Consider the following 25,251-nt stretch of genomic DNA (forward strand, 5'->3'; position numbering starts at 1 on the left):
TTAAAAGAAATATTTTAAGAAGAAATTACTAGGAAACTGTTAACGAAACACAGTAAGTACATTTTTATTACATTTAGTAGTTTAAAAGTTTAAATTCTAAATAATTTTAATGAAGCTTTTTTTATTTTAATTTAGTAAGATTTTTGCGCTTAATGGTTACAGCACAGAAATTTTATATTAGGTTCCAATTTAGCTAAGCTTAGAGACTTAGCTAAATTGGAACCTAATAGTAGCTAATAGAGACTTAAAGACTTAGCCAGATAGCTTAAGTCTCATATCTCCACGTTGTGTTTTATCCAGCCAATTTTTTTTTTTTTTACTAGTAAAGTACTTAATTCCACATTCAGCAAAAAATTAAGATTACAACGATAGCAATAGTTTTCTTGCAAATTTGGTCTAATTTGGGTGTTTAAATTCAATTTTGTTATAAAGCCATGCTATCCCTCCTTTTATTTTAATAAAGTTTTAACTGTCCCATTATTCTTAATTCTGCGATTTCTTCTTGATACTAATAATAATTAATATTGGCTGTATCATCCGTGTTCCAACGATATCAGTTACTTTATATTTGTAGAGGCAATAAAACTGTTTGCTGTTAATATGTTTCTAACATAACTTATAATGGGTACTGAAATCAAATATCTTCGATTTTGCATCAAAAAGAGTTTATTTCTCCCTTGAAATTGGTTATTTAATATATTTGGTTTTTAAAGATATTGGCTAAATAACCCATAAATTATTAGACGTTGATTGTTAATAAATACTGCATTTTAGGTTTGTCGCTTTATAAATCAAAAGTATCAAACAGTTTTATAAATCTTTTCAAGTAGTTCTCTTTAGATAGCCACTAAAATCACTACTTTTAATAAAATTAATACATTTTATTATTAAATAAAGTACTTCATTTAGAATAGGCGAGATGTTTTCAACTACCAAGTTTTTTCTATGAATATAATGCACAAAAATTATTTCTAGATTCGCATCTTTCGTAATTTTAAGCAGCCATTTTCCTTGCCCATCGTATTAGGAGCTCCATAAATTTTGCACAAAACAATATTTTTTCAGTTAAATGCATTTTATCAATATATCTTACGCATGTAATCAACACTTCTTTTCAGCTCTTTAACAAGTTGTTTTTCATTATCTTCACCTATTTCATCTATTCTTCTGGACACAGTACAGTTTTATATTTTTGTCATCATTTTCAATAGCCATTTTAAGAAATGCTGATATTGCTGATTTTATTACATTCTCTCCTATAAATTAATTTTTTCTAGCTTTAACTGGAAAAATTCATCTATTATCCCAAAGATGCTGGTCATACACTTCTATAAGAGGTAAAGACACAAAATCTACAGCATCACAGAATTTCTGTGATACTGATTATATGCTTGAAGATTTGTGTTTTTATTTTATAAAAATTTGTTGATTGTGATTTTTAAAAAATTCGGCTTTGGGCAAAAGGGTTAAGTAGTATCGAGTCCATTTACGAATTGGCTCTTTAACAATTAAATTGCCCCCATGTGAGATGTGGATCCCACGTTGAAGAACACTGGGCTAGAGTATCTCGAATCGATTGTCGCGTCTTCTAATACTGTTAGAAAAGACCAAACTTAAACGCTATCAAAGACTTTTTGGTAGTCCACAAACGCTAGATGTTGGGGTATGTTATATTCCGCTGTTTTTTTTCATGATGACTGCTTTAAGTGTTTGCAGATGGTCTGCGGTGCTAAAGACCTTTTAAAAGTCTACTTGTGCTACCTGTTGGTGGGTTGGTGGGAGTCTAGTTTCATAGTCAGTGGACTATTAATACTCCAAGTTAAAAATGTTTATAAGAGTAATGGCAGACTTATTGGTCTATAGTTTTTTATATTTGAACGATCTGCTTTTTTTAAGTTAGTACAACTTTTTCTTGGTTCCGAGATTTGGCTTTTATCAGACATTTGTTTAATAGCTTATGTCTCTGTAGGCATTTTTACACCCATTTTTAGGATTTCCAGTGTCATTCGGTCTTTTCCCGGGATCTTGAAGTGCGTATTAAATTTCTGATAGTAATATTTAAGGCAAGTCTTCTGGTGCATAGTTGTTTGGTAGAGTTATTTGCTTAATATTTGTATTACACTTTTAATTTTTTATTTGTCTGTGATTGGGATTAAGCTGTTTTTTGTTTTTACAATTTTTTGTTTTCCCTACTCTTTATTCAATTTTACAGTTTCAATATCAGTACACACATTTAGAATTATAAGTATTCTCATTGATTTTTTTATGATATAAGAGTGCACGTTTATTTTAAAACATTTGGCTATATTATCTTATAAATATTAGCATCATTAGTTTTTTGGCAGGGAACTAAAGGTTTACTATATAAAACTAGTTATATAAGCATTAAAATTACTTTTTAGAAACCGCGTAAATTTTTTGTCACAACAAATAACTCGTTGTTGAAGTTTCTTGGTTAATTTATTACTTTCATCTCCAAAAGTTTTGAATTTGATTAATATTTTCCTTACTGTGCAAGGGTGAAGATTTTTTTTTAAGCATTGATTATTATACCAACAATTAATACAATTCTAATTATAACCTTTATTGCAATTATATTCCTGCTTTAAACAAATCATTCGTTTGTCAGTGCATCCTAGATTTGGCGTAATTACACTTACATTTACATTGTTATTATAAATAACAGGGTTAAATTAAGCTTCTAAATAACTGTATAATATAGTAAAATATATTTTTTAATTTGTAAATACCACTATTATTAAATAAGTAGATATGCACTAAAAGTACAGTATGATTGATGTAAGCATATAGGGCTAAGCTTAAATTAATCATACCATATAGTAATAATATAATTTTCAATTTTAATAAACACCTGATGTACTAACCAAATTATTCATCCAAAACTTTACTTTTTTGCACGTTATACTATTGCTATTATGTGCATAACTTAAATGCACATTATATTTATGTCTTTACTTCTGTAAAAGTCATGTTGTTATATAAAGCGATAGGAGGGATTTCAATTTCCTCTTGATTTGCTTAATAAAACTCCAAAAATATTATATGAGCGTCGACTAAAACACTAATATGAGGTACAATAATGATATTTTAAACTATATTTAGTATTTATCATATATACCTTTACACATAAAAAATGGCAAATTCAAAATTAATATTATTCTTGTTGGTTATTCTTATTATATGTACATACAATAGTCACTATATTTTTTAAAAGCATTTGGCTATATTTTCTATAACTTATAGCATCATTAATTTTTTGGCAAGCAAGTAAAGTCTAATCATTTGAAACTATAGTTACATAATTGCTAAATTTGATGTTTGAAAAATGCATAATTTTTGTTGTCAGATTTTTGGCTTGGTATTTAAATTAGGTAAAAAGTTGTAGTTTATGATAAATCACAAAGCGCTATAAAAGAATAATTTTATATTAGCCTTATTATGTCGTAAAATATATGTTTTTATAGTCATTAATAATAATTTAAAGTATATATAAAGGAAGAAATCAGCAAATTCTGAAAAAATAATAGCAGGTTATCTTTGCTGGTAAAAAGGTTCATCATGAGGCAAAGTAGAGGTTGCTAAAAAATTACTAGTGAGTCATCATACATTGAACATAATTCAAAATGTATAAAAGAACCAACTAGGGCTTTCTACAAGCATAACTAGACGTAGCATTAAAATTAGGTAAAAGTCGTGGCCTATAATAAACCAAAAAGCGCTGTGAAAGAATCGTCTTATAATAATGATCTTATTAGTGTCCTTGTTATGCTCGAAAACACCCTGTATCGATGCAATTTCGGTTAACGGTGTAGGTTACTATTTAGTATATTTCCAAGAGCAAAAAAGCAGTTTTTCTATATTATTAAATTAAGATTTGGCTAAATGAATAGTATAAGATTAGGTTAATATAAAATTTCGATAATATAGTTTATTAAAATTATCTGCCATTATTGTACAGCCTTCCTCATAACTAGGTGCAGATAGAGCAATAATATATACCTTAGTTAAAAGGGCTAAAACTAAGATATATATTGTAGCTCTATGTGCACTTAGTTAAAAGTATTACGATTTGACCAAATTTGTCTCGTCCGAAAATTGATAACAACCGAGATACAGGATGGAAAGTTTTAAATTTACTTTCATTATTTCTTAATATTTGATGCAAAAAGAAACCTATCAGCCCAAAATTTGGTAATAGGTTTTTCGAATTAAAAAAGTTTAATTTAATATTAAGTTATGTATAAATTCTAAAGGGCGCTCTCGGTGGCACAGCTACTGGATAAAAACCTGTACAACTATTTTTCATAGAAATCCTAAAATTGCCATCAATATTACTTTAGAAAGTTCAGTGGCGAAGCGTGAACTTTTCTTTCGGGTAGACAAACAATAAAAATTGTTAATTAGAAAAAAATGTGTATTCAATATTATTCTCTTTAATGAAATAGAGAATGAAATATTAACTCAAAGAGAAAAATATGTAGTGATATAAAAAAGAAAAAAATTATTACTACTAGCATAAAAAGATAGATAGATAAAAATAAATACTACTTACAAAAAAAACACAACATAGGTATAACTATAACTTTTAAATCCATAATATCCTTTACTTTAAAATTAATTAAAGACAAATAAAAACACAACTAAAATACAATTGCCAATATCAAATAGTCGTTCATAAATAACCCCTAAAATATCCACTAAAAAAATCTTTTCTATACACCCAAAAATAAAAATACTATTAAATTACAATAGCTCGCGCCCGCACCAAATGCCAAATGCAGATTCATCAAAAAACAAAATTGAAGATGTATTGCGGCCAACCAGATCAAGCGTGTCCACAAACAATAACCCTCAAGAGCATAATAAAATAGCTGGTCGACTTCGATAGACAAAAGCTCAAATGTCTTTCCTGCGAGTAAATTTTGCATACGTAATAGGCTGAATACTGATGCGGCTGGACCTCTGTCACCTGCTTGATGCGTATATGGTTCGATTAGATGCTCCAAATTTCGGAAGACAAATATCAATGTGTCTTCCTGGAGCTCGTATACATTAATTGGGTGTCAGCCCTGCATTTTTATTTTAATTGGTGCGTCAGGCGGGGCGCGCTTTAGATATTATAGATAGGTAGATATCGACACCTCATAGGCCAAATGGCATAACCCACAAAATAGCCGAATTTAAGTTAAGTACATATCTCGATTCTTCTCCGAAAAATACATTAGCTGGCCAAATGATGTAACCCACAAGAAAAACTAAATTATCAAAAAAATTGAAAAACATAAAATCTCCAAGTTTGGAGTAACCGTTTTAAAGAGTGGCCAGTTGATGTATCCCCCAAGTGTAACCCTATTTCTTAAAGGATTGACCTAACATGAACAAGGCCAAATGCAGTAAGCCATATTATTCAAAAATAAGGTAAAAAAAAATGCGCAAAATCGTCAGGAGCCATATAACGTAACCCACACATGCTCACATGTATATTAGCGTAAGAACTCAAGGAGTGATCTGTGTTTGTTGTTTTGCTGATATTTTTAATTTTTCTAAAAAAGTGTCAGATAATATTCTTAACTTTTTGATAAGCCAAATAATGTAACCCGCATTTTTTTTAATATTGTTAATTTTTTATTTATTAATATTAGTTTTATTAGGATTTGCGTTATAAAACTTTTTCTTAACAAAATTAGCAACAAAAATCTAAAATTTTACTATTACTTTATTAAGTTTTTTGACCCTCCTGTAAAATATAACTTTTGTGGGTTACGCCATTTGGCCTATGAGGTGTCGATATTATAGCCGTTTAGATACTATTATAATAATAGTAAGGAGAGCGACTACATTCTGTGTTATTTTTTTTTTTAAATTTGAATTTAACTAATAAATTAATGAGAAATAACTGGATAGTTTTAGGTAGACAGTGTCTACCTTGTCTACTCGTACGCTTCGCCACTGAAAAAGTTATACCTATGTTAAGTCGCTTAAAGCAACCGTTATTAAGATAACTAAATTTTAAATTTTCAATGCTCAAATTTTTTATATTCTTTAACTAATGAATAGTATGGAAATAAAGGGTCCAAATATAATAGTCATATATTTTGTAAAGATATAATATTTTAATGTAATTATTAAATATGTATTGAATGCAATAATTTATTATAAGATAAATAATAATATTGATTATAATATGATTACAAGTAAGAATATGAAACTTAAAGAAAACGGTAATTTTAACAGCAATTTAATTTTTTTTTAACTTACAATAAATGCTCAGAGTGAAGAGTTTTTAGGGACAGAATCCTAAAACCCCGTTTTCTAAAATAAAATTTAAGAAAATTGGCAAAAAATTTAAAGCTGACTAAAAACCTCGCTAATATGGCTACTAGAGAGTTATTTTCATGCAACCTTATAAAGATTTATTTACGTGTAAAATAATTTTTATAAACGGATTTTTTATGGCATCACATGAGTTCTAGTTGCATTTTAATGCCTATTTATTATTCTCGTTGGACGAATAAAACATTTGCACACACTAGTAAAAAAAACATGACTAGTTTTTACGTGGGTGCAAAACAAAAACACCTATATTCCGAGAGCCACATTGTTTAAAAGAAAAGCTAGAATTTATGGCGGCAGCCTCGGAGAATTGTTTAGATATAAGGTTTCATGTCACGTGATTTTTCGTTGTATATTATACGGTTTCGAAAAGAGATTATATGTGACCCAGTTTCCTTCGATTTTCCCGCTATAAACGTGGTATATTGGTTTACGTCGATTTTATTTTTGACTACATTTTTTTGATTGAGCGTACGCTAATACGACCAGAAAATATTTTGTTATTATATCAGTTCTAGAAAGCAGGATTATATTTTGGTATTCTATTACATTTAAGAGATTAAAAACTTTCTAAAGTAATATAACGGAAAAAGAATTGAGTATACCACATATAATGTGTACATGTACAAACCTATCAAATGTATTAAATTTCTTAAAATAAAATTCCCACCGGAAAATGCACACGACTGCAGTCTCTAAAATCTCTGCATCAATATTAAGATTATAAATATGAACGGGCTTATCTTATTTACACCCAACAAAGAGACGCACTTAAGATTGTAACACCCACAAAAATTTCTTGGGGAAATGTAACATGTGTATGTGTTGTTTGCACTTGATATTTTGATTGTGTCGACTGCTGAATGACATTATGTTACCAGTGTACATGGAACTCATAATAATAAAAATGATAAGTTGATAATATGCGTTATAAAATATTTGAGGTCATTTAAGATTTTTTTGATTTTTTTAGCTGTAATAGCATATTAAAATGAAAATAATTGGTACAAGAATAATGAAAAGACATACATGATATTAATGATACAATGAATATAAACAATTTTTTAAGGTCTGAGTAAGTTTTAAATTCCTATTTGTTGCTGATAATTGTTATATTTCATATACTGCATAATCTTATAATAACTTAGGGTGAACAAAAGATCTCTGTAAGTTACTTAAACATGTAGGTAATTTATTACTCTAAGAACAATATTTTTTATTTAATTTGATCTGTGATCTACAGAAGGTGCTACACCCTCCAACTACACTAGGCAACGTGCGAAGCAAGTGCTTAGTAAAGTATCTGATAGGATAGGTGCAGGTTGAGATAATAATTTTTTATCTTTTTAGTAACTAACCGTTTTAGTATTGTTAGGAAAAATGCAAAAATATTATACTATTTTTCTATTATTTAATAAATTCGATAAACTTATTGCGTTCGTTCAGAAGGAGTGGTCGCATTTACCAGTTGGCAGAATAAAAAAGTCGTCTGCATAAGTTATAGTGAAATGGCTACCTAAAATCATAAGGCCACTCCATTCCTTCCTGTGGTCGACCTCTGATCCTTTTAATTTTCCAATCCTGCACACTTATATATATAATTCTCTCAGAAAACAAGTTGGAAATGTATTTAGAGTGAACTCTATATGGTCGATCGAACTTTCCACCCTTCCTACCACTGATTGGAGCCTGTTAATCTCCCATGTTGATTAGGTTAAAGCGGTTTGACTGTTAAGACTTTATTTATTATGTATGTTTTGCACGGTCTTTTGATATATTGATATATTCTAGGGCGATAAGCTTTGCAGTGATAAATTTCAACTTTACTGGTTTCAGAAGAAACAATTCTCAACTATCTCTTTATATCTAAGGAATTCAATTCCATAGTATTTATTAATGACCTCACTCCTATAATAAAGTTCCCTTAAGTTACCATATGCTGACGACCTCAAACTCTTTATGGAAATAATGCCTTTCTCTTCAAAGACATATTGAATCGGTAAATAGTTGGTGTATCCAGAACCGTGTTGATTTAAATATTTGTGAGTGCAAAATTTTCTCTTACATAGACCAAGAAATGCAATTATGTTTAAGTACAACGTAACAAATATCCCTTTGGAACGAGTATATTTGATTAAGGACCAGGGCGTACTATTTGAGACAAGTTAAGTTTTATTTCTCACATCAAAGAACTTGCGATTTCTGCATCCAGACTCTTGGGGTTATTACTTAGAAATAACATAGACTTTTTATTAATGGAGACCATTACAACGTTGTATTTCACTAGTCTTATCAAAGCTGGACTATGCTGTTATTGTTTGGTACCAGTATATACCAGAAATCGTTTCTCATATATTTAGTAGGAAAACGTTTTTGGTCGAACGTACATGTTGTGGTTTTACTTTTGGGTGTATATGATTTTAGAAGGTAAGTTGTCTGTTTATTCCTAATAAATTTTTAGCATGTGTGGTCATACTGAGTAAACGTTTAGACATCTTCTAATGTAAATGACGCGCTGCGGGGAAATTGTGCGCGCTATGTGCGCGGTACTGCGCATAATTACCCCACATAGAATTAAATAAGAACTTTTTCTTTCTTTACAGATACCACGAAATTACAAGCGGAAGACAGAAAAGAATTCGTGGGATACAGAAAATTTAAAGAAAGCTTTAGCGGAAATTAGAAATGACAAAAAAATAAGAGAAGTTGGCCGGCAATTCAATATACCAGAGTCAACATTAATAAAGCAAATGAAAAAAGAAAATCCTGTATCATCGCGCCTTGGTCGTAAAGCAGTATTTTCTGCTGATATTTAGGCCTAACTAAAAGAGTACGTGCTTACACTTGCCAAGCTTTTTTATGGTTTGACGCCCATAAAACTTAGTCAGTTAGCATTTAAATATGCTAAAGAGCATGATATACAAAATGTTTTTTTATCCGAAAAGCAAATAGCTGGTAAAGACTGGTTATATGGGTTTCTGAATCGAAATCCTGAAATAAAACTTGGGCAGCCAGAAGGCATCAGCATAAATAGAATTGCTTCTTTTAATACAGACTCAACCAAGAAGTTTTTCGAGAATCTGAAAGTGGTAATGGATAGATATAAGTTTCCTCCAAACACGATTTTTAACATGGACGAGACAGGGGTCACTGCAAAAAAAGTGTCCAAAAGTTTATGAACCCAAGGGTGCTAAAAAAGTTGGAGCTGTTATTTCGGCGGAGCGTGGACGAACAATAACAGCAGTATTTGCAGTTAGTGCTGGAGGTCACTATTGTCCACCTATACTAATATACCCAAGAAAGCGAATGTCCCCAGCCCTACAAAAAAATGGACCAATTGGGGCTTTTTACGCCTGCTCTAAAAATGGATGGATAAATTCAGTTCTGTTCATTGAACGGTTAAAACGTTTTGAAAAAAGCGTCAATCCTACAGAACACGATTCTGTTCTCCTTGTTCTAAACAATCACTCCAGTCATTTATCGCTAGAAGCTTATTTATTTTGTAAAAGCAAATTTATTCACATGGTCTTTCTGCTACCTCATACTTCTGACCACCTTCAGCCACTGGACCTAACAATTTTTAGTCCTTTCAAAAACCAACTCTCTCGGGCAATTGATCTACAGCTGACCAATACGGGACATGAAAGAATTTCAGAATACGATTTAGCTGAACTTTTAAATAGAGCATTTTTAAAAGTAGCTTCTATGGAAAAAGCTATTTCTGGCTTTAGAACTGCTAGAATATATCCGTTGAACCCGGATAAATTCACCGAAGATGATTTTGCACCTACAAATCAGATCAGACCCCTGATAGTCGAAGCTTCTACACCTGATATTGAGAGACCCTTAACACCTGGTGCTGAGCCTTCTACATCACGAAAAATAGTTAAATCGTCAGCTTTGCTTCGATTTCAAAAAAGAAATTAAATCTTAAGCCTAAGAGAAAATCTCGTGGTAAACAGTGCTCCGAAATACTAACATCGATCCCTATGAAAGAGCAATTAGAAAAAGCTGAGAAGAAAACAAGAACAACAGCAGCCAAGAAAGTTAAGACTGTAAAAAGAAACTTAACAGATAACAAGAAAGAAGACAATACTAAAAAAACGAGATCGGTAACAAAGAAAAAGAGAAGGTTGTCAGAAACAAGCAGTGAATCTGATGTTAGTAAAGCTGTTTGCGATGACGACGACCAATATTATTCAGATCATTTTGATGATGTTGAACGTAGAGATAACTTTAACGAAGTGTGTGGCATTTGTGGGGAGTTCGGTCGCAATAGGTACAGATGCCGTGGCTGTTCCACATGTTATCTATGTGATTATTGCAGTATTAATTAAAAATATGTTTAATGGACTTAGATAAACTTTTATTTTGGTTAAATGTTAATAAACACGTTATAAAACGCTCTTGATTTGTTTTTTTATTATCAAAGAATATTTGAAATTATGCGCATAATTCTCCACCCTCTGCGTACAATTACCCCATAGGGTGGGGAATTTTGCGCTTTGCACTTTTTTGTTTTTTTTTGTTGTGATACTTGGTTCTAGAAAACATAAACAAATATTTTTTTTAATTTCTTGTAAATGGTTTTCTTCACTGTTAAAAATAAACGGCTTATTATTATTAATAAATTAGTTATAATCTACATCGCTAGGACCTACCTAAATATGCTGAGAGTATTTTTTGTTGAGTACTGTTAAGGAATAACTGAACAACGCCGTTTTCCATAAATATATCTAGTACTTATTAGACTCTTAGCTTTTAGGTCCTTTTTCACATCAATTTTTGTTATATATGCATTAAGTGAGCACTTTTAACCTAACTAAGTAAACAAACTACTACAACCACACGGTCAAAGTTACAGTCGATCTTAATTGCTATCACAGTCAAATTAGATCACTTTTGCCGAGATGTAGTGTGTGAGTCGAGTCCTAGTTGTAGTTGTCGTTAAAGTGGATAGTTGCTCATCAGTTATCCCGACTTTTCATTACTTATTAAACTGTAATAGAGGTCTCTCTTCATAAGTTAAGCTGAATCACTGTCGCAGTAATACAGTGTGTGAATCGAGCCGTGCATTGTGGTCGCAATTGAAATAAGAAAATGCCTATAAGTTACTCCTATTCTCCATTTACATTCTGCTTAAACTCTAATATTGTTCTCCCTTCAGACTCTTAGCAGTTACTACTTGAAGTGCATAGTCGAGTATAGTTGCTTACACAGTCGGGTTGAGTCAATGTTGGAGAATGAGTGTGAGTCGTAATTAGAATCACAGTAAGAACTGAGTCACGGAGTTTTCTCAATTTGCCCTATTAGCATTAATACGCAGATAGGTTTTTAATATGTTGGTCTCTCTCTCTCTCTCTCTCTTCACACCTTTGGTGAAGTTTAGGTATACATAATCCCTAATAATCTAAAACGGGTCTCTCTCTGAAGGTTAGTAAATGCCCTTTTATTCTGCACTTAGTTTAAAACCTACATTTATAAACCTAAAAGTCGTTTGGTACGAGTTCGGTCGTTCTGTGTTAATGCAGGAGGTTATAAGCGTCAGTAATATTAGTTATAACGACTGAGTAAAGTTACCTGATAAGTAAGTGTAAATACCATTAAATTAACTTCTGTTTTCCTACCTTTGGATGTAATAAATGGGCATATTATTTTGTATTAAACAAGTTTGTTTTATTTGTTAGTGTAATGTTCACCATCATACAACCTGTAGTCGGATAAAGATAAGGAGTAAATTAAAACAATCCACTACATTAATTATGTTCCCCTCTAGTTAGGTAGTTTGTTAAAATCCTTGCACAGTTTTCTGTGCAGGTCATCTTAAACCATTTCGAAAATATATTTAAAATATTACTACTCAAAATTTTATATAAACTACGTTTATAAAAAAATATATTTTAGGCCCTAGAAACTACTAGTACAGTATTGCTTATAGTATATAAAAATAACAGACTTATTTTTAATTATGCTTTAATTATTTTACAGAACTAATTAAGTGATAAAAAGTGTAAAATAAATTATGCATAAATTTGATAAAAATTACATTTGATATAGTGTTACTTATGATGATATAGGTTATCGCCTAAATGAAAATATTGATACTTTTTGGAATATAGTTAACAGATACCAACGAATTATTAAAAAAGGAGCAAAAAGTGCTTCATAATATAAGACATGATAAATTGACAAATATTTTAGATAAAAAACATAAAATATAAATGGAGCAATGACTGTTAATACCTAATTATATTAAGATTTTTTGAGATAAAATATATGCTACTATCTAATCCTCAAGAAAAGTAATTATGTAATTAGTCATCAGTATATAAGACATATCGAGTTTGGTCGTTGGAAAAATCTCTTCACAAGTAAGTGAAATTGGAAAATGTCTGCCAAGGAACCCAAAGTTTTACGAAAATATCTATACAGTGTCCACCAAGTGAGTGTACAACGCTAAACTACAAATTCCTTGGTCAAAAATAGTACGATTTAAGCCACTTTGCCCATATTAAAGTTGCCTGGTTCATCTGCTAGAGGGTGCCAAAGTTTCAAAAATATAAATGGTTCTTATAAGTAGCGTCTAAATACGTTTATTGATTTTTACCACATTTAAAGTGAGGGATAACTAGTCCCATGGTTGGAACCTGTGGTGTGACCCTCAAGTCACGAGACAGTTTTACTACTAACCAAAACTCTTTATTTTACCCTCGGCACATATTTTTTACTTACTACATTAGCATCTTCGGAAGAAGCTTAAAATGAAAAACTCGTAAAAATTTAAGTTTAGAACTTTTCCCATTTTACCTCTGCCTCTCACTTCTCATCAGACAGTGATAAAACTGCCTCGTGATTTGGAGGATAACTACTCTGATAACTACTCTACCGTGATTTGAAGGATAATTCAAATCGACGTATTTTGACATAGGGGCCATCATGGATTAATGCCCAGAAATTAAATGAAAATAATTAAGAAGAAAATAAAGAATATTAAAAGGCATAACTTTTGTAAATTAAAGAATTTTAAGTATTACTGTCACTAAATGAAAAAAGCATTATTGGCATTTGTTCAAAACTGGAAAAAATATAAATCAACCAATTAAAAAATATTTATATCATATAATTAAATATTAAAACAAACAAAAACATAATAAATAATAAAAACCCAGAAAACTAATTTATTTTTTTACTATTTTCAAACAAATGCTCAAAAATATAAAAGAACAAACTCAATGTAGGACCTAAATCAATATAGTTCCAAAGGTAGAAATCTAGCTTCTTCTTCTTCTTCTTCCAACCTTACGGAGTTAACCCTATAAACGTGTTCTTAATGAAAAAAGCTGCAGTATTTAATGAAAAAAATCCTGGAAAAAATATAAATCACATACTTACGTAAGGCAACTAATTTACAAATTTAAAGAAACCGAATCTGTTGCAAACAAGAAAAGAGCACAGTTTTATTAGTTTTGTAAATAAACACAACTGTAAATACTGAAATGATGACAGTCCGCATGTCTTCAGGGAAGGACACACACAGTATTCAGAAAATATTTATGTATGAGTGTGGTAAATTAATGTAATGACAAGGGTCAACATTTTTTGCCGTGCACCTCAAATTCTGAATTGTCTACTGATGCTCCTAATAATTGTGACAATTGTATAATAATTGTACCCATGTCACTTGAGATACCTTCAATGATTAAACCAATATAAGGTAAATTTTAAATATAATTTGTCATAATATTGAATTGAGACCCAATTAAAAAATAAGCAATCGGTTACTTGCAAGCAGTGTAAAGGCCTCGCGCCATAATAACTAATGCATTACCACATAATCCCTTCCTTTAGAATCTAAGTCTTCAAAGCCTAAAATTTCGTCATGGCCTGTGTCAAAATATAACTGTAACTTTACTTTGACATTTCATTATTATTGAAATTTCATCTATGCACAAAATACAGTGTCTGTCTTGTTGCAGCTTTGTCTTTATTTTCATATCTAAGGCTCTATAAGTTGAAGCCCATAAATTGAAAGTCCAAGGTTGCAAGTAGTGACTTGAGTCATTTTTTGTATGCCTCTTTTTGTTAAAAGGGTAAATATTTCACTTAAAATCCCGTAACCTGAAGGGTTTAAAAAGTAGAGCTTCAATGCTCTACTTTTTAAAACTCTTTTATCTCTGAAGTATATCTTTGAGCTAATAGTTTTTTATATAGTTTATAGTTTTTATAGTTATTTAAGAGCAGCGGGTAATTGCGGCAGCAGTTTAACTAAGAAAATGTTCTCACATTTTATTAAGATCTTCTACGGTCCATTGATAAGTTGCTTTTGTCACCGATTTTCGTAAAAAAAGCCTTCTATTACCTTTTCTCATAGTGTTCATTTTATTTCTCAACTTTTTCTTACGTTGAGTGTTTTTACTTAAAACTGGCTCGGTTTTGGTGCAACTGGTACAAGAAAACATTAATAATGGCAATTTAAAGGGGATTGTTAGTCTCCAGCATTGTGTCATTAGATCCACTTACTAGAAATGCAGTAATTACTCCTGAAGAATATTATTTATTATCGTTTTGGAAATATTTACAATTTTTTTAATGCCCCTTGTTCAAAGTCTTGATTTTCAAGAAAACGTGGGCGTCCACGATTAACATTATTTGGCTTTTCTCGAAGTTGCCTTTCAATACTCGCAAATGTTTGATGGTTTGGAACCCTGTGGTCTGGATATTTGTTACAATATATTCCGACACTTTTATGTCCGTCTTTTCTAAAGCATCCATAGACTAAGAGCATGTTAACCTTTTCTCCAAAAGAATATAGCTTCATTTTAAAAAGAAACAAAAGCAAAAACCGTTGCTTACGATCCTGTCTTTTTTAAGCTTTACCTATTTAAAATTACTTTTTATAATTATTAGGAGGTATAGTATTAATTAGATTTCTTTTTTTTGCTATTAAACCATGCGTTAGTAGAGAAAAATTTAAAAGAAAAAGCTTTGAAATTAAATCAACTAATATTAGAATAGCAATTTAAGTAATTTATTCAAGGTGTAACAAAATTACAACCATTTATTTATAAACAAACCATTTCTTTTAAATTACCGGGCATCAACCCAAAGTCAAAATACGTCAATTTCTGTAGTTATTACTCACTCCAAATTTGGTAAAAATCGATAAAAGTATTTAGGCGCTACTTAAAAAAAAAACTATTTTAATTTTAAAATTTTGGCACTCTTTAGCGGCCAAACAAAATAATTTTGGTATATACAAATTGGCTTAAATTGTTCTATTTTTTAAATTAAATGAAGTCGGTCATTTTATCAAAGAGACCCAGATTCTAAAATCTAGAACAAACTACACAAACTCTCGCTTTAAAAAAAAAAAATAATTTAAAAACTCAGTTACATGTATTTGTCTTAAGAGCATCATCAGACCTTCCAAATCTTAGGGCTACAAACGCTACAACATGGTTTCTAGTCGCACTGGCTTTTTTTTTTGAGACCGAGATTTTGTGTAGCTCCCTTTAGTATTTATTTTTGCCCAAGAAATTTATGGTTAAGCGTTGTTCATTCATTTTGCGGACAACCTGTATACTGTAGTCATGATTCACCAGAAGATGCCAGGACCATATCTACAAAGCAATTCTGAACGCAGATATTGCAGAAAGACTCCAAAACTGAATTTATGGCTATACAAAACGGTAAAAGATCCATGGTTGCCACACAAAGGGTTTATTTGCCTGATCTAAAAATGTCTAATCTGAATAAAAATGTTACACAAATGCAGCAATAATATCAGTTATAAGATATTTAAATAACTCCGATAGCAACAATGAAGCTGTAACTCATAAAAGAGAAACCAATGATGGTATAACTAAAGCTGTAACAAACACAAGGATAGGCTGAGCCATAAAAAATATCGGATGATCGGGAAATTAAGGTAATGTACACAATGCCACTAGATAAAATGAATCCTCAATGCTTCTGCAATACATACTTCCAATCAATAAGGTTACATTGTTATCATCATTATAAGCAAATAATTAGAGAAATACAAAATTAGTTATGGTAATTAACGAGAATATCTACCTCATCCTGAAATGCAAACAGTATTAATTTAGAAATTAGCATTATGATTCGAGTTTTTTATAACTATGACGTAAACATTCATGCATACATCATAAAATTATGTATGTATGTTTGCTTCGAGATAGTCGTTATTTTTTTTACGTGACCTTGTTATTTTGTAAAATTTATTATAAAATATAAAGTAAGACATTAAAAATAATTGGCGAACATTCGCAAGCTCAAAAAAATGTAAACGATGCTGTGGTATTATCATAAACAATAAAAATTATGAAATGTGGTAGTTTTAAGGAATTTACTTAAGTAATAGGTAAAGTTGATCATTAAGTTAGTGCTAATAATGAATTCATAACAAAGTAATACTAATTTTATTAACAGTTTTGCAAGCGATATTTAAAGCAAATGCTATTAAGAAATAAGCTTTTGAATGAAATTAGGAAGACCAAACCCAAGGTAATCCATTATCGTTTCTGGTTTAGTCATTTTCTAACACGATCTGTATAAGGACTAACTCTAATATGTTTAACGACGAGAAATATAAAAGTCGTCAAAAAATAATTTATAATCGTTAAGTAACTTTGTAAAAAGAAGCATTTTATGTTTATTTTGAAACTCAAAAGTGGACAATATTTTTTTGCACTGTTAAACCGTGCATACGTAATTTTATACCCTAAATATGTACTCGTATTTATACGCCCACCAAGATAATATGCGAGCATACTCAAATCACCACTTATAATAAACTTGCAAAATGGGCATGTTAAAACCAAATTTTGACCGAGGCGCGGCTCATTTAAATTTACTTCTCATCATTTGTAACCAAAATAAACATGTTTACGGACATGCAAAGCATTATTTTAAATAATAAACTCGTAAATTGTTTGACAGAAATCGTAAAAAATGGAACTTAATACGGACAAAACGCGAACCGTATACGGTTTTATACGATACGCCTTTGTCGGCTTGAAAACAAGACCTTTTTCAGCATGTTTCGCACATCGGCTTTAAAACCATTTAATGTGGGTTCTTCGAAACGTGGATTGACTTAATCACGGTCCGTGGCGCCCGACCCTTCATATGTTGAACATCTTTTAATTCTATCCCAGTTTTAAAAGAGGTACTGCCTGGTAAATTGTATTATAGTATGTTCATTATAGCAGCAGGAAATTCATAAAATGTGATGCCTTATTTACAATATTGATAACTTATTATTAATATTGGTAATAAAAAGGGTGTTTGCATATGCTTGCATGTTATGCCTATTGTCGAAAGCAAAATTAATATAAAAAATAGAAAATATACAATTAATGATTTCTGAAAGAATGAAGTTAAACACCAGTTGAGTATGTGGAAAATTACACCTTAAGGATATATTTTAGATAAATTTTTGGTTTAAATTTCAATGTATTTTATTAGAAAAGCAACGAGTTATATATTCCCTTGCTCCTCTATAAATAGAGCTCTAAACTAATAAAATAAAAATAACAATATAGTTAGAATACTGCACTATACCTCTTTAATATTCCAAATATCCTCTTTGCTAAGTTTCTTCGCAGACACTTTTTTCTTTCCCATATTTAAGCATATAAATGAACAAAAACCGCTTGTTCACTAACTAGCTGAAAAACCGTCACTGCACACAAAATTTTACAAAATGTTCGCTGCCAAATACCCGAAAAAAAGGCGCACAGTCACAATTTTTGATCCCACACCATTGTCCCTAAGTATTTGGGTACATATCGTGCACAATATTTGGATTAACTAAAATTTGGCTCGGCTTCGTGTGTCTCAACATCTTATCTCTAATGTTTGCTTAACCTTCTTTGCACCTAAGATTTTATAAAACTCGATATATGCAAACGATATTAACGTATGGCGAATTAAATAAACATTAAAATGTACCTTTTGTAACTAGGAATTTGTACAGTATGATTATTATCATATTTTTCATTATGCTTATTTTTATGTTTTTTATATGCAATATATTTAAAAAAAAAATATGCGTGCCATTTATGTTAGATTTACTAAGTTGTACTATTATTTAAACTATCTATAAATACATGTTTTATCTAATATTAAAGATAAGACTATGTGATATCTTAAAACTATTTTCAGGAAATTTATTTGTTGCGTATTTAGGGTTTCTTCAAAATAATAACAAATTTTCAGCATTAATGTGAAAATCGATATGCCAACGATGATAGCTGATAATACAGTTGAATATTCAAAATTAGCTTATAATTTAGTCGTAAGCTTAAATACCATTTATGTGGGAGATCCCAAAATAAATAGTTTGTAATATTGGCAAGATGTTACAAACGTGTTATCAGACCAACAGTGTTCTGGTAATACAAGAAGTAAAGACCATATGCTAAAAAGGAATATTGGAAGTCTGCAAAGCAAGAAAGGATTGATTAAAGAGCTCAGGCTAAGAATATCAATTAAATTATAAAGCAATTAATATATAAGGCGTCGGAGACAAAACAGTCCCCCTTAAGATCTTGAAAAATAAATTATTTAGCCAAAAACGGCCGAACACGTCAAATTTAATATTGAGGGAGACATTTATTGACAGAAATTGCGTTTCTCTGATGTCATGCTCTGACCCTCTACAGCCCCTATGTCAATTTTTTTAAATGGGAATAGGGGTCGAGTGATACCATAAGAAATATGAATAAACATGGCTAATATTCTTTAAAAGTTTCGATCTTGCAAATTTGTTGTCTGCATAAATTTTCTTTTTTTCTTATTTATTCAGGTGTTATCTCTAATGAAAAAAAAATCCAAAAATTCAAGTTATAATGAGAAAATCGTCAAAATATGCAGTAAATATCTACATATTTCGAGGGTTTTGTTGGTTTAGTAATTTTTATTTTGGTATCGATATTTTGTTAATATAAGCAATAACAACAGTAGCACAAAGTATTTGTTTTATTTAGACCTGATGGTAATATTAATAATATCACTAGGTTGATAACAATGGTTTATACGCTGCAAGAAATAATTGAGTGGGTAAATCCTTATTATAAACAAAATAAGTCTGCTATAGCAGCAGCACGTGCTTTTAATGGTGATCATCGGGATAAAAGGGTAAATTATCCTTATGTAATGGATTTGATAAGAAAGATTCAAGAAACAGGATCAGTACAAAATAGGAATGAAGCTCAGCATCCAGTTGTAAATGAAGTGGTAGAAATTGCTGTGCTGGGGCATGTTAAGATGAAATATAATACATCTGCTCAAAAACATACATACAACTACGTTTACATTTTATAAATTTCAGTTTCAATTTGTGGTGTTTGTTAACACTAAATTTTGATTTCTTAATTACTGGATGGTTAAATTAAAGACTAGAATTTTGTGGATTTAAAATCTACTTATATTCTTGTATGTCTCTACTTCATCAGAGAAGGAATGCAAAAAAAACTTTAAGATTGCAAGGAAACCCAAGCCATGTTCATTTCTTCCTATATTAAAATTGAACGTTAAATTGCCAGTCAAAATGAGCCACATGGCCATGAACTTTTCAGACTTTGGTGCTTTTTCATCAAGAGGTATTCTTAGGACCCCTAAGGTGCGATAGAGGTCATCAAATTCTTGTTTTCTTTGACTCATGATGAATTCATGTATGTGTACAAGTCTGGGAACAACATCCAAAAGGAGTTTCCACACGTAGCTACGATAAGCGTGGGGAACTGTGAACCGAAGACAAAATTGCCTTAATTTCGTCAAGTCGACCCCTGGACTCTCTCTTTAAGTAACATTTCCAGAGATTTCTTCTCATCGACACTTTTAAACCTCACTTTCTCATAATAAATTGATCTAAAGTTACGCTCCTCCGCACTCATTTTGAAATTTAAATTATTTATTAAAAATGCCTACAAAGCAAACTAGTACATGAGCTAATTAAAAATGAGTTTGATCGTCGTGTCCAATTTTGTGAGTACTTGAATGATTAAATTGTGAGAGGAATTTTTTGTACCATGTCTGTTCCTCGGACCAGTGCTCCTTTTACTTACAGGTTTAAGTCAATAGACACAACTGTCGATACTGGAGCGACACTAATCCTCATTTATTTCCAGAAACATATACGCAGCAACCTCAAAAACTTATTGTATGGGCCGGTATCCTGGGAGTTGCATCTTGCTGAACCATTTTTTATTAATACAAATTTAAATGCTGAAAATTTCTTGGAACTTCTGCAGGACACTATCAATCCCAGAATACCTGAGTTACTTGAACAAGATAATAACTTTCTAGAAAATGAACTCATGTTTCAACAAGATGGGGTACCACCTCATTATTTCCTAGACATTGGACTGATCGGAGAGGTACCATAGAATGGCCCTCTAGATCACCCGATCTTACCCCTTTCAATTTTTTTGATAGGGTCATCCAGTCTTTGTCACAAAGCCTGACTCCCTTAAAGGTCTTCGAAACAGAATTGTTAATGAATATCAGTTAATAACACCCAAAATGTTCGCAAATGTGTGCAGACGTTTTGAACAACAATTGTATTTTTGTATGTAGGTCAATGAAGATTATTTTCAACATTTATTAAAATAGGTGTTAGATATACTTTTTATTTCTTCCATTTAAAATAGGGTTTATTTTTTATCCACATTTACTCATATTTGCGAAATGCAAATTTTGTGAATAAATGTCCCTTTTAATGTTTAAGCTGGCGTGTTCGGCCCTTTTTGGCTAAACAATGTATTAAGATTTTTAGGGTGAACTTTTTGGACACGCTGTATATAATATATATATATGGCTAACTCTCGAAACACATTTTAGATTATCGGAATATTAAAATTTTATTATATAGGTTTATATGAAGGGGCTTAGAGACAAAGTTTACACATAAAATAGAATAGTACAGTAGAGAATTTAAAATTCAATACTCGCATATAACATAGCCGTTCACCACACCCAAGAACTCGGGCAGCTAACCTCTCTGTTCGTTTAAAACTTTGTATTTCATACATGTTTTACCTCATACATCTTCTGCGACTATCAATTTAGTTTTTTTTTTTTTTTTTAATTTATTTTTATTTAAATTGTTTACCCTCTCGGCTCCAGGTACCTTAATTTATATATAAGCGTACAATAGTTAGATGGCGCCAAGGTATAAAAGTAAAAATGGGATGCATGCATTTGTATAGCTGGTTTATCTTATAGAACTAACTAATGATTTAAATTCCCGTTTTAAAACATTATTTATATATTGCGATGCGGATGGCTTTTTTCAAACAAGTAAAGAAATTAATTTTCTTGCACTGATTACGGAATCCTTTATCCCAAATTATTTATTGCAATGCATAATTATATTTGTATTACATGCAGCTTCTGAATGTTGGGGGCTTTTCCTTCAGAAATATTGGTTTAATAGAGGTTAGCCCATCTAATAAACTCTGGAATAAGTAAAAGGCTGTACCCAAGCTTTTTAAAATTATCTAAAATAATGCCGCTCTATAAGAAGGGCAATATTGAAAACCCTAGTAATTATCGACCCATTACCTTAGTACCTCTTATAAGCAAAGGGTTTGAGCTATTGAAAATGAAATGTATACGTATTCTGAAAAAAAAACTAACTTTTCACTAATAAACAATTTGGGCTTGGCCAGCAAAGATCGACTGTAGCAGCAATAATGTCTCTCACAGAGTATGTGGTCAAAGGATTTAAGGAAGGTCAACATGTAGGCGCAATCCTTTGCGACCTCTCCAAGACCTTCGACCTCATATCCCATGATTTATTGCTACTGAAACTTCAACAGTATGGGTTTGAAGATACAAGTTATTGTACAGGTACTTTGCAGTTATTTATTAGGCAGAATACAACAATTTTTTTCTTGTGGCTTTCTTGGCTCTTTCTCTCCTCTTTCTAATTTCGTCTAGTCGTCTGTCGACTATCATTTTGTGCTTTTTACTGATGACAATAGTCCTTTTAAAAAACAAAAATGTGAGGTCTCTAGTTAATGAAATGAATACTGGAGGAGCGCCCAAGCAAAAGCAAACATATGATCAAATTTAAAAAAATTAGTTAAATATTGGATCGCTTATTAATGGTAGCCACATGCACAAAACTTAAAAGTAACCTAACCAAAAGCAAATAAATCCGGACCATTTCATATGTTAACCATTGCTGGCCTGAGCAAAAACGAACAAATGCTCAAGTAGCGCCCGATCAAAAGCAAACATATGTTACCAGCCAATCAGAATCCGGTAAAACTGATCAGGTGACGAAAGTTTGATTTACGCGCTTTGGGGCTGGAGGTTCGTTTGATGTTTTTATTTTTCACGTGTTTTTGTTTTGAAATAGTAGTCAGTACGTCGTATTTAGTACGTTTTTCTAAAGAACCTATTTAAGTAAATAAAAGTGTGAGTGTTAAGTTTTTTGGCATGGAGGAGATTGACGAGGCTTTAGTAACAGTAAGGGAAGCAGCAAAAGGTAGCAGAAAGAAGCAAAAGAAAGAATCTAAGCAAAAAAAGCGCGGATTTGTAGACCTCTGAATTCCAAGTTTTTTGTGGGATGTACTCATAATACAGCACGTTTTTCATGCAGTAAAGTTCGTCCTGGTGATGCCTTGTTAATTCGTGGAAAGTTGCAATCGTGTGGGAGTAAAATTACTCAAGATAACAAAGTTGCGAATTGGATAAGTGTCTCAGATATTAAAAAGAAACATAGACATCAAGAAAATTGTCGAGTTAAACCTCACTCGTTTAACGTTAAATATTGTGTGCCAACGCAGACAGGAAAAACTGTTACTGTGTGTAAAAAATTATTTATGCATTTGTTTTGTTTAAAAATTAATAGATTAAATAACCTTTGCAAATTAATGAAATCTGGAGAGTGCATTGCAGAAAGGAGAGGAGGTGATCATGTTGGCCATAAATCATTTAAAAAAAAGGAAAAAGTGCAAGAGTTCATTGAGGATTTTTAAAAGGTAGCAAATCACATTATAATAGAAAAAAGTCTGTACGAATTTATTTGCATAGTGAACTGACGCAAAATAAGCTGCGTCCAATCTATAACGCATCTATTGCTCCTGAATTTCAGGTGTCTAGGACAATGTTTCAGAGAATTTTTTCACAATTTAACATTGGTTTTAAATCGCCTGCTTGCGATGTTTGTACATACTGCACGGGGCTATCACTGCAAATAGAAAGTGATAAAGGTGTAGCAAACAAAAATAAATTGCAGCTGGAGAAAAGAGTGCATAAAATGAGAGCAGCTGCGTTCTATTCTCTGTTACGTAAAGATGATAACGAGGATGCGATAACGTATTGTTTTGATTTGCAACAAGTACAGCCCTTGCCAAAGACACCGATCCAGCAAGCGTTTTATCCTCGTCAAATTAGTTTTTACTGCTTCTGTGTTGTTGACCAATCCTCCAAAGAACCATTTTTTTATACATGGACAGAAGATCAGGCTGGTAGGGGATCACTTGGCGAGGACTGGGTTTTACAAGATACTAAGGTAATTTCCGCAATATATCGTAATTTAGACAATATTAGCGACTTAAAGGGAATAAAGATCCTCACAGAAAAAAAGGAAAACCTTTTTCTGTTTTAGTACATGGTCATATGTACCACAGATTTGATGAAGATACATCGCCTGCTATAGAAGTGTCGCCTCAGAAAGCTTGCTCTCATATTATGAATCACATTCCTTTACAACACGCAATAGCAGGCCCGAAAAAGAAAGATGTGGATTCCCTTCTAACTCAACTTTATTGTGAAACATGGAAAGAATGTGAACGTTTTTCTGCTAGAAACTGGTATTCAAACATCCTTGATGATGGAACAATACTGCCAGAAGTATCGGCAAGTTCAGGAGAAGATACCGCAGAATGTAACTGCTTAGACGATAATCTTGGTGTGCATATTTGAAGATAAATAAAGTTGTGTCTGCTTAATTTTTGTTTTATTATAAAGAATAATTTTAACTATCAGCTTTGGGAACCTGCGAAAACAATAAAATATAACTTAGCAAAATTAAATGGTTTAAACAAAAGCAAATATCTCATTCGATAGTCTGATCAAAAACAAACATATTTTGTTAAACCCAATCAAAACCAAACAAATGGATAATAAAAATGTAAATACATCTTTTAAAAATAAAATATAATTTGAACTCTTTAGTTTTATTTTGTTGCTAAATGGTACAGAATCGGTTTTTTATTTGTTTGCATCTTTTAACATTCTACAATTCAAATAAAAACATTTTACGCTTTAACTCAGTTTCTTATTTCAGGCATTTGTTTGCTTTTGCTTGCGCGCTCCTCTGACATTGATCTCAATGCATAATTGGTTGAACACAAATATGCAATCATTAAACAGCAATAAAACCGAAAAAATCATATTTAGTCTAAGAATAATTGAAATACAAGGGCTTAGAAATGAACTCTACAATACAAAATCAACAATTTTAATGAACATATTAATCATACTGCTAAAACACCAAATTTTTCCATTTTTCTTATAACAAATATGAACCCACTTGTCAACAAGCCTATATTATTGACAGTTTATCTTGCACTCTTTTAATCTCATTGTGATTATGCAATTTTGGCTTGTGAGTGTATGCAAAGTAACTGCTATGATCACGATACTAGGCCAAACAAAGACTAAAGGGTTAATTTACAAAAATTTAATTCTGCACTACCCGATGTATTTTATTTAGTATATTTATTTGGCATATTTCAAGACCAGGCGGTCAAAGTCAGAATTACAAAAATCGGCCGCAAACCATTAATAACAAAAAAATGTCAAAATTAAGATCTATACTTAATCTGATAGAACCGCAGAGACCTAATATGTCAA

At 31.2% G+C, this 25,251-nt stretch overlaps 1 protein-coding gene across 6 annotated transcripts in view; it reads right to left on the reverse strand.

The window, feature by feature from the left end:
• The window catches only part of LOC126745591 (tensin-1), a 572,168-nt gene that overhangs the window by 229,143 nt on the left and 317,774 nt on the right, over positions 1 to 25,251 (reverse strand). Inside the window, exon 2 of one of the 6 annotated variants that reach the window (XM_050453500.1) lies at positions 17,941 to 18,257. The exons of the other annotated variants lie outside the window; for them this stretch is intronic. Coding sequence (XP_050309457.1) covers positions 17,941 to 18,003 — 63 coding nt within the window. The 5' untranslated portion in view covers positions 18,004 to 18,257. The remainder of the gene's footprint in view (positions 1 to 17,940; positions 18,258 to 25,251) is intronic. 6 annotated transcript variants of the gene reach the window in all.

The sequence above is a fragment of the Anthonomus grandis genome, chromosome 16 (assembly GCF_022605725.1).
Source record: "Anthonomus grandis grandis chromosome 16, icAntGran1.3, whole genome shotgun sequence".
In the NCBI taxonomy this organism is placed as follows: domain Eukaryota; kingdom Metazoa; phylum Arthropoda; class Insecta; order Coleoptera; family Curculionidae; genus Anthonomus; species Anthonomus grandis.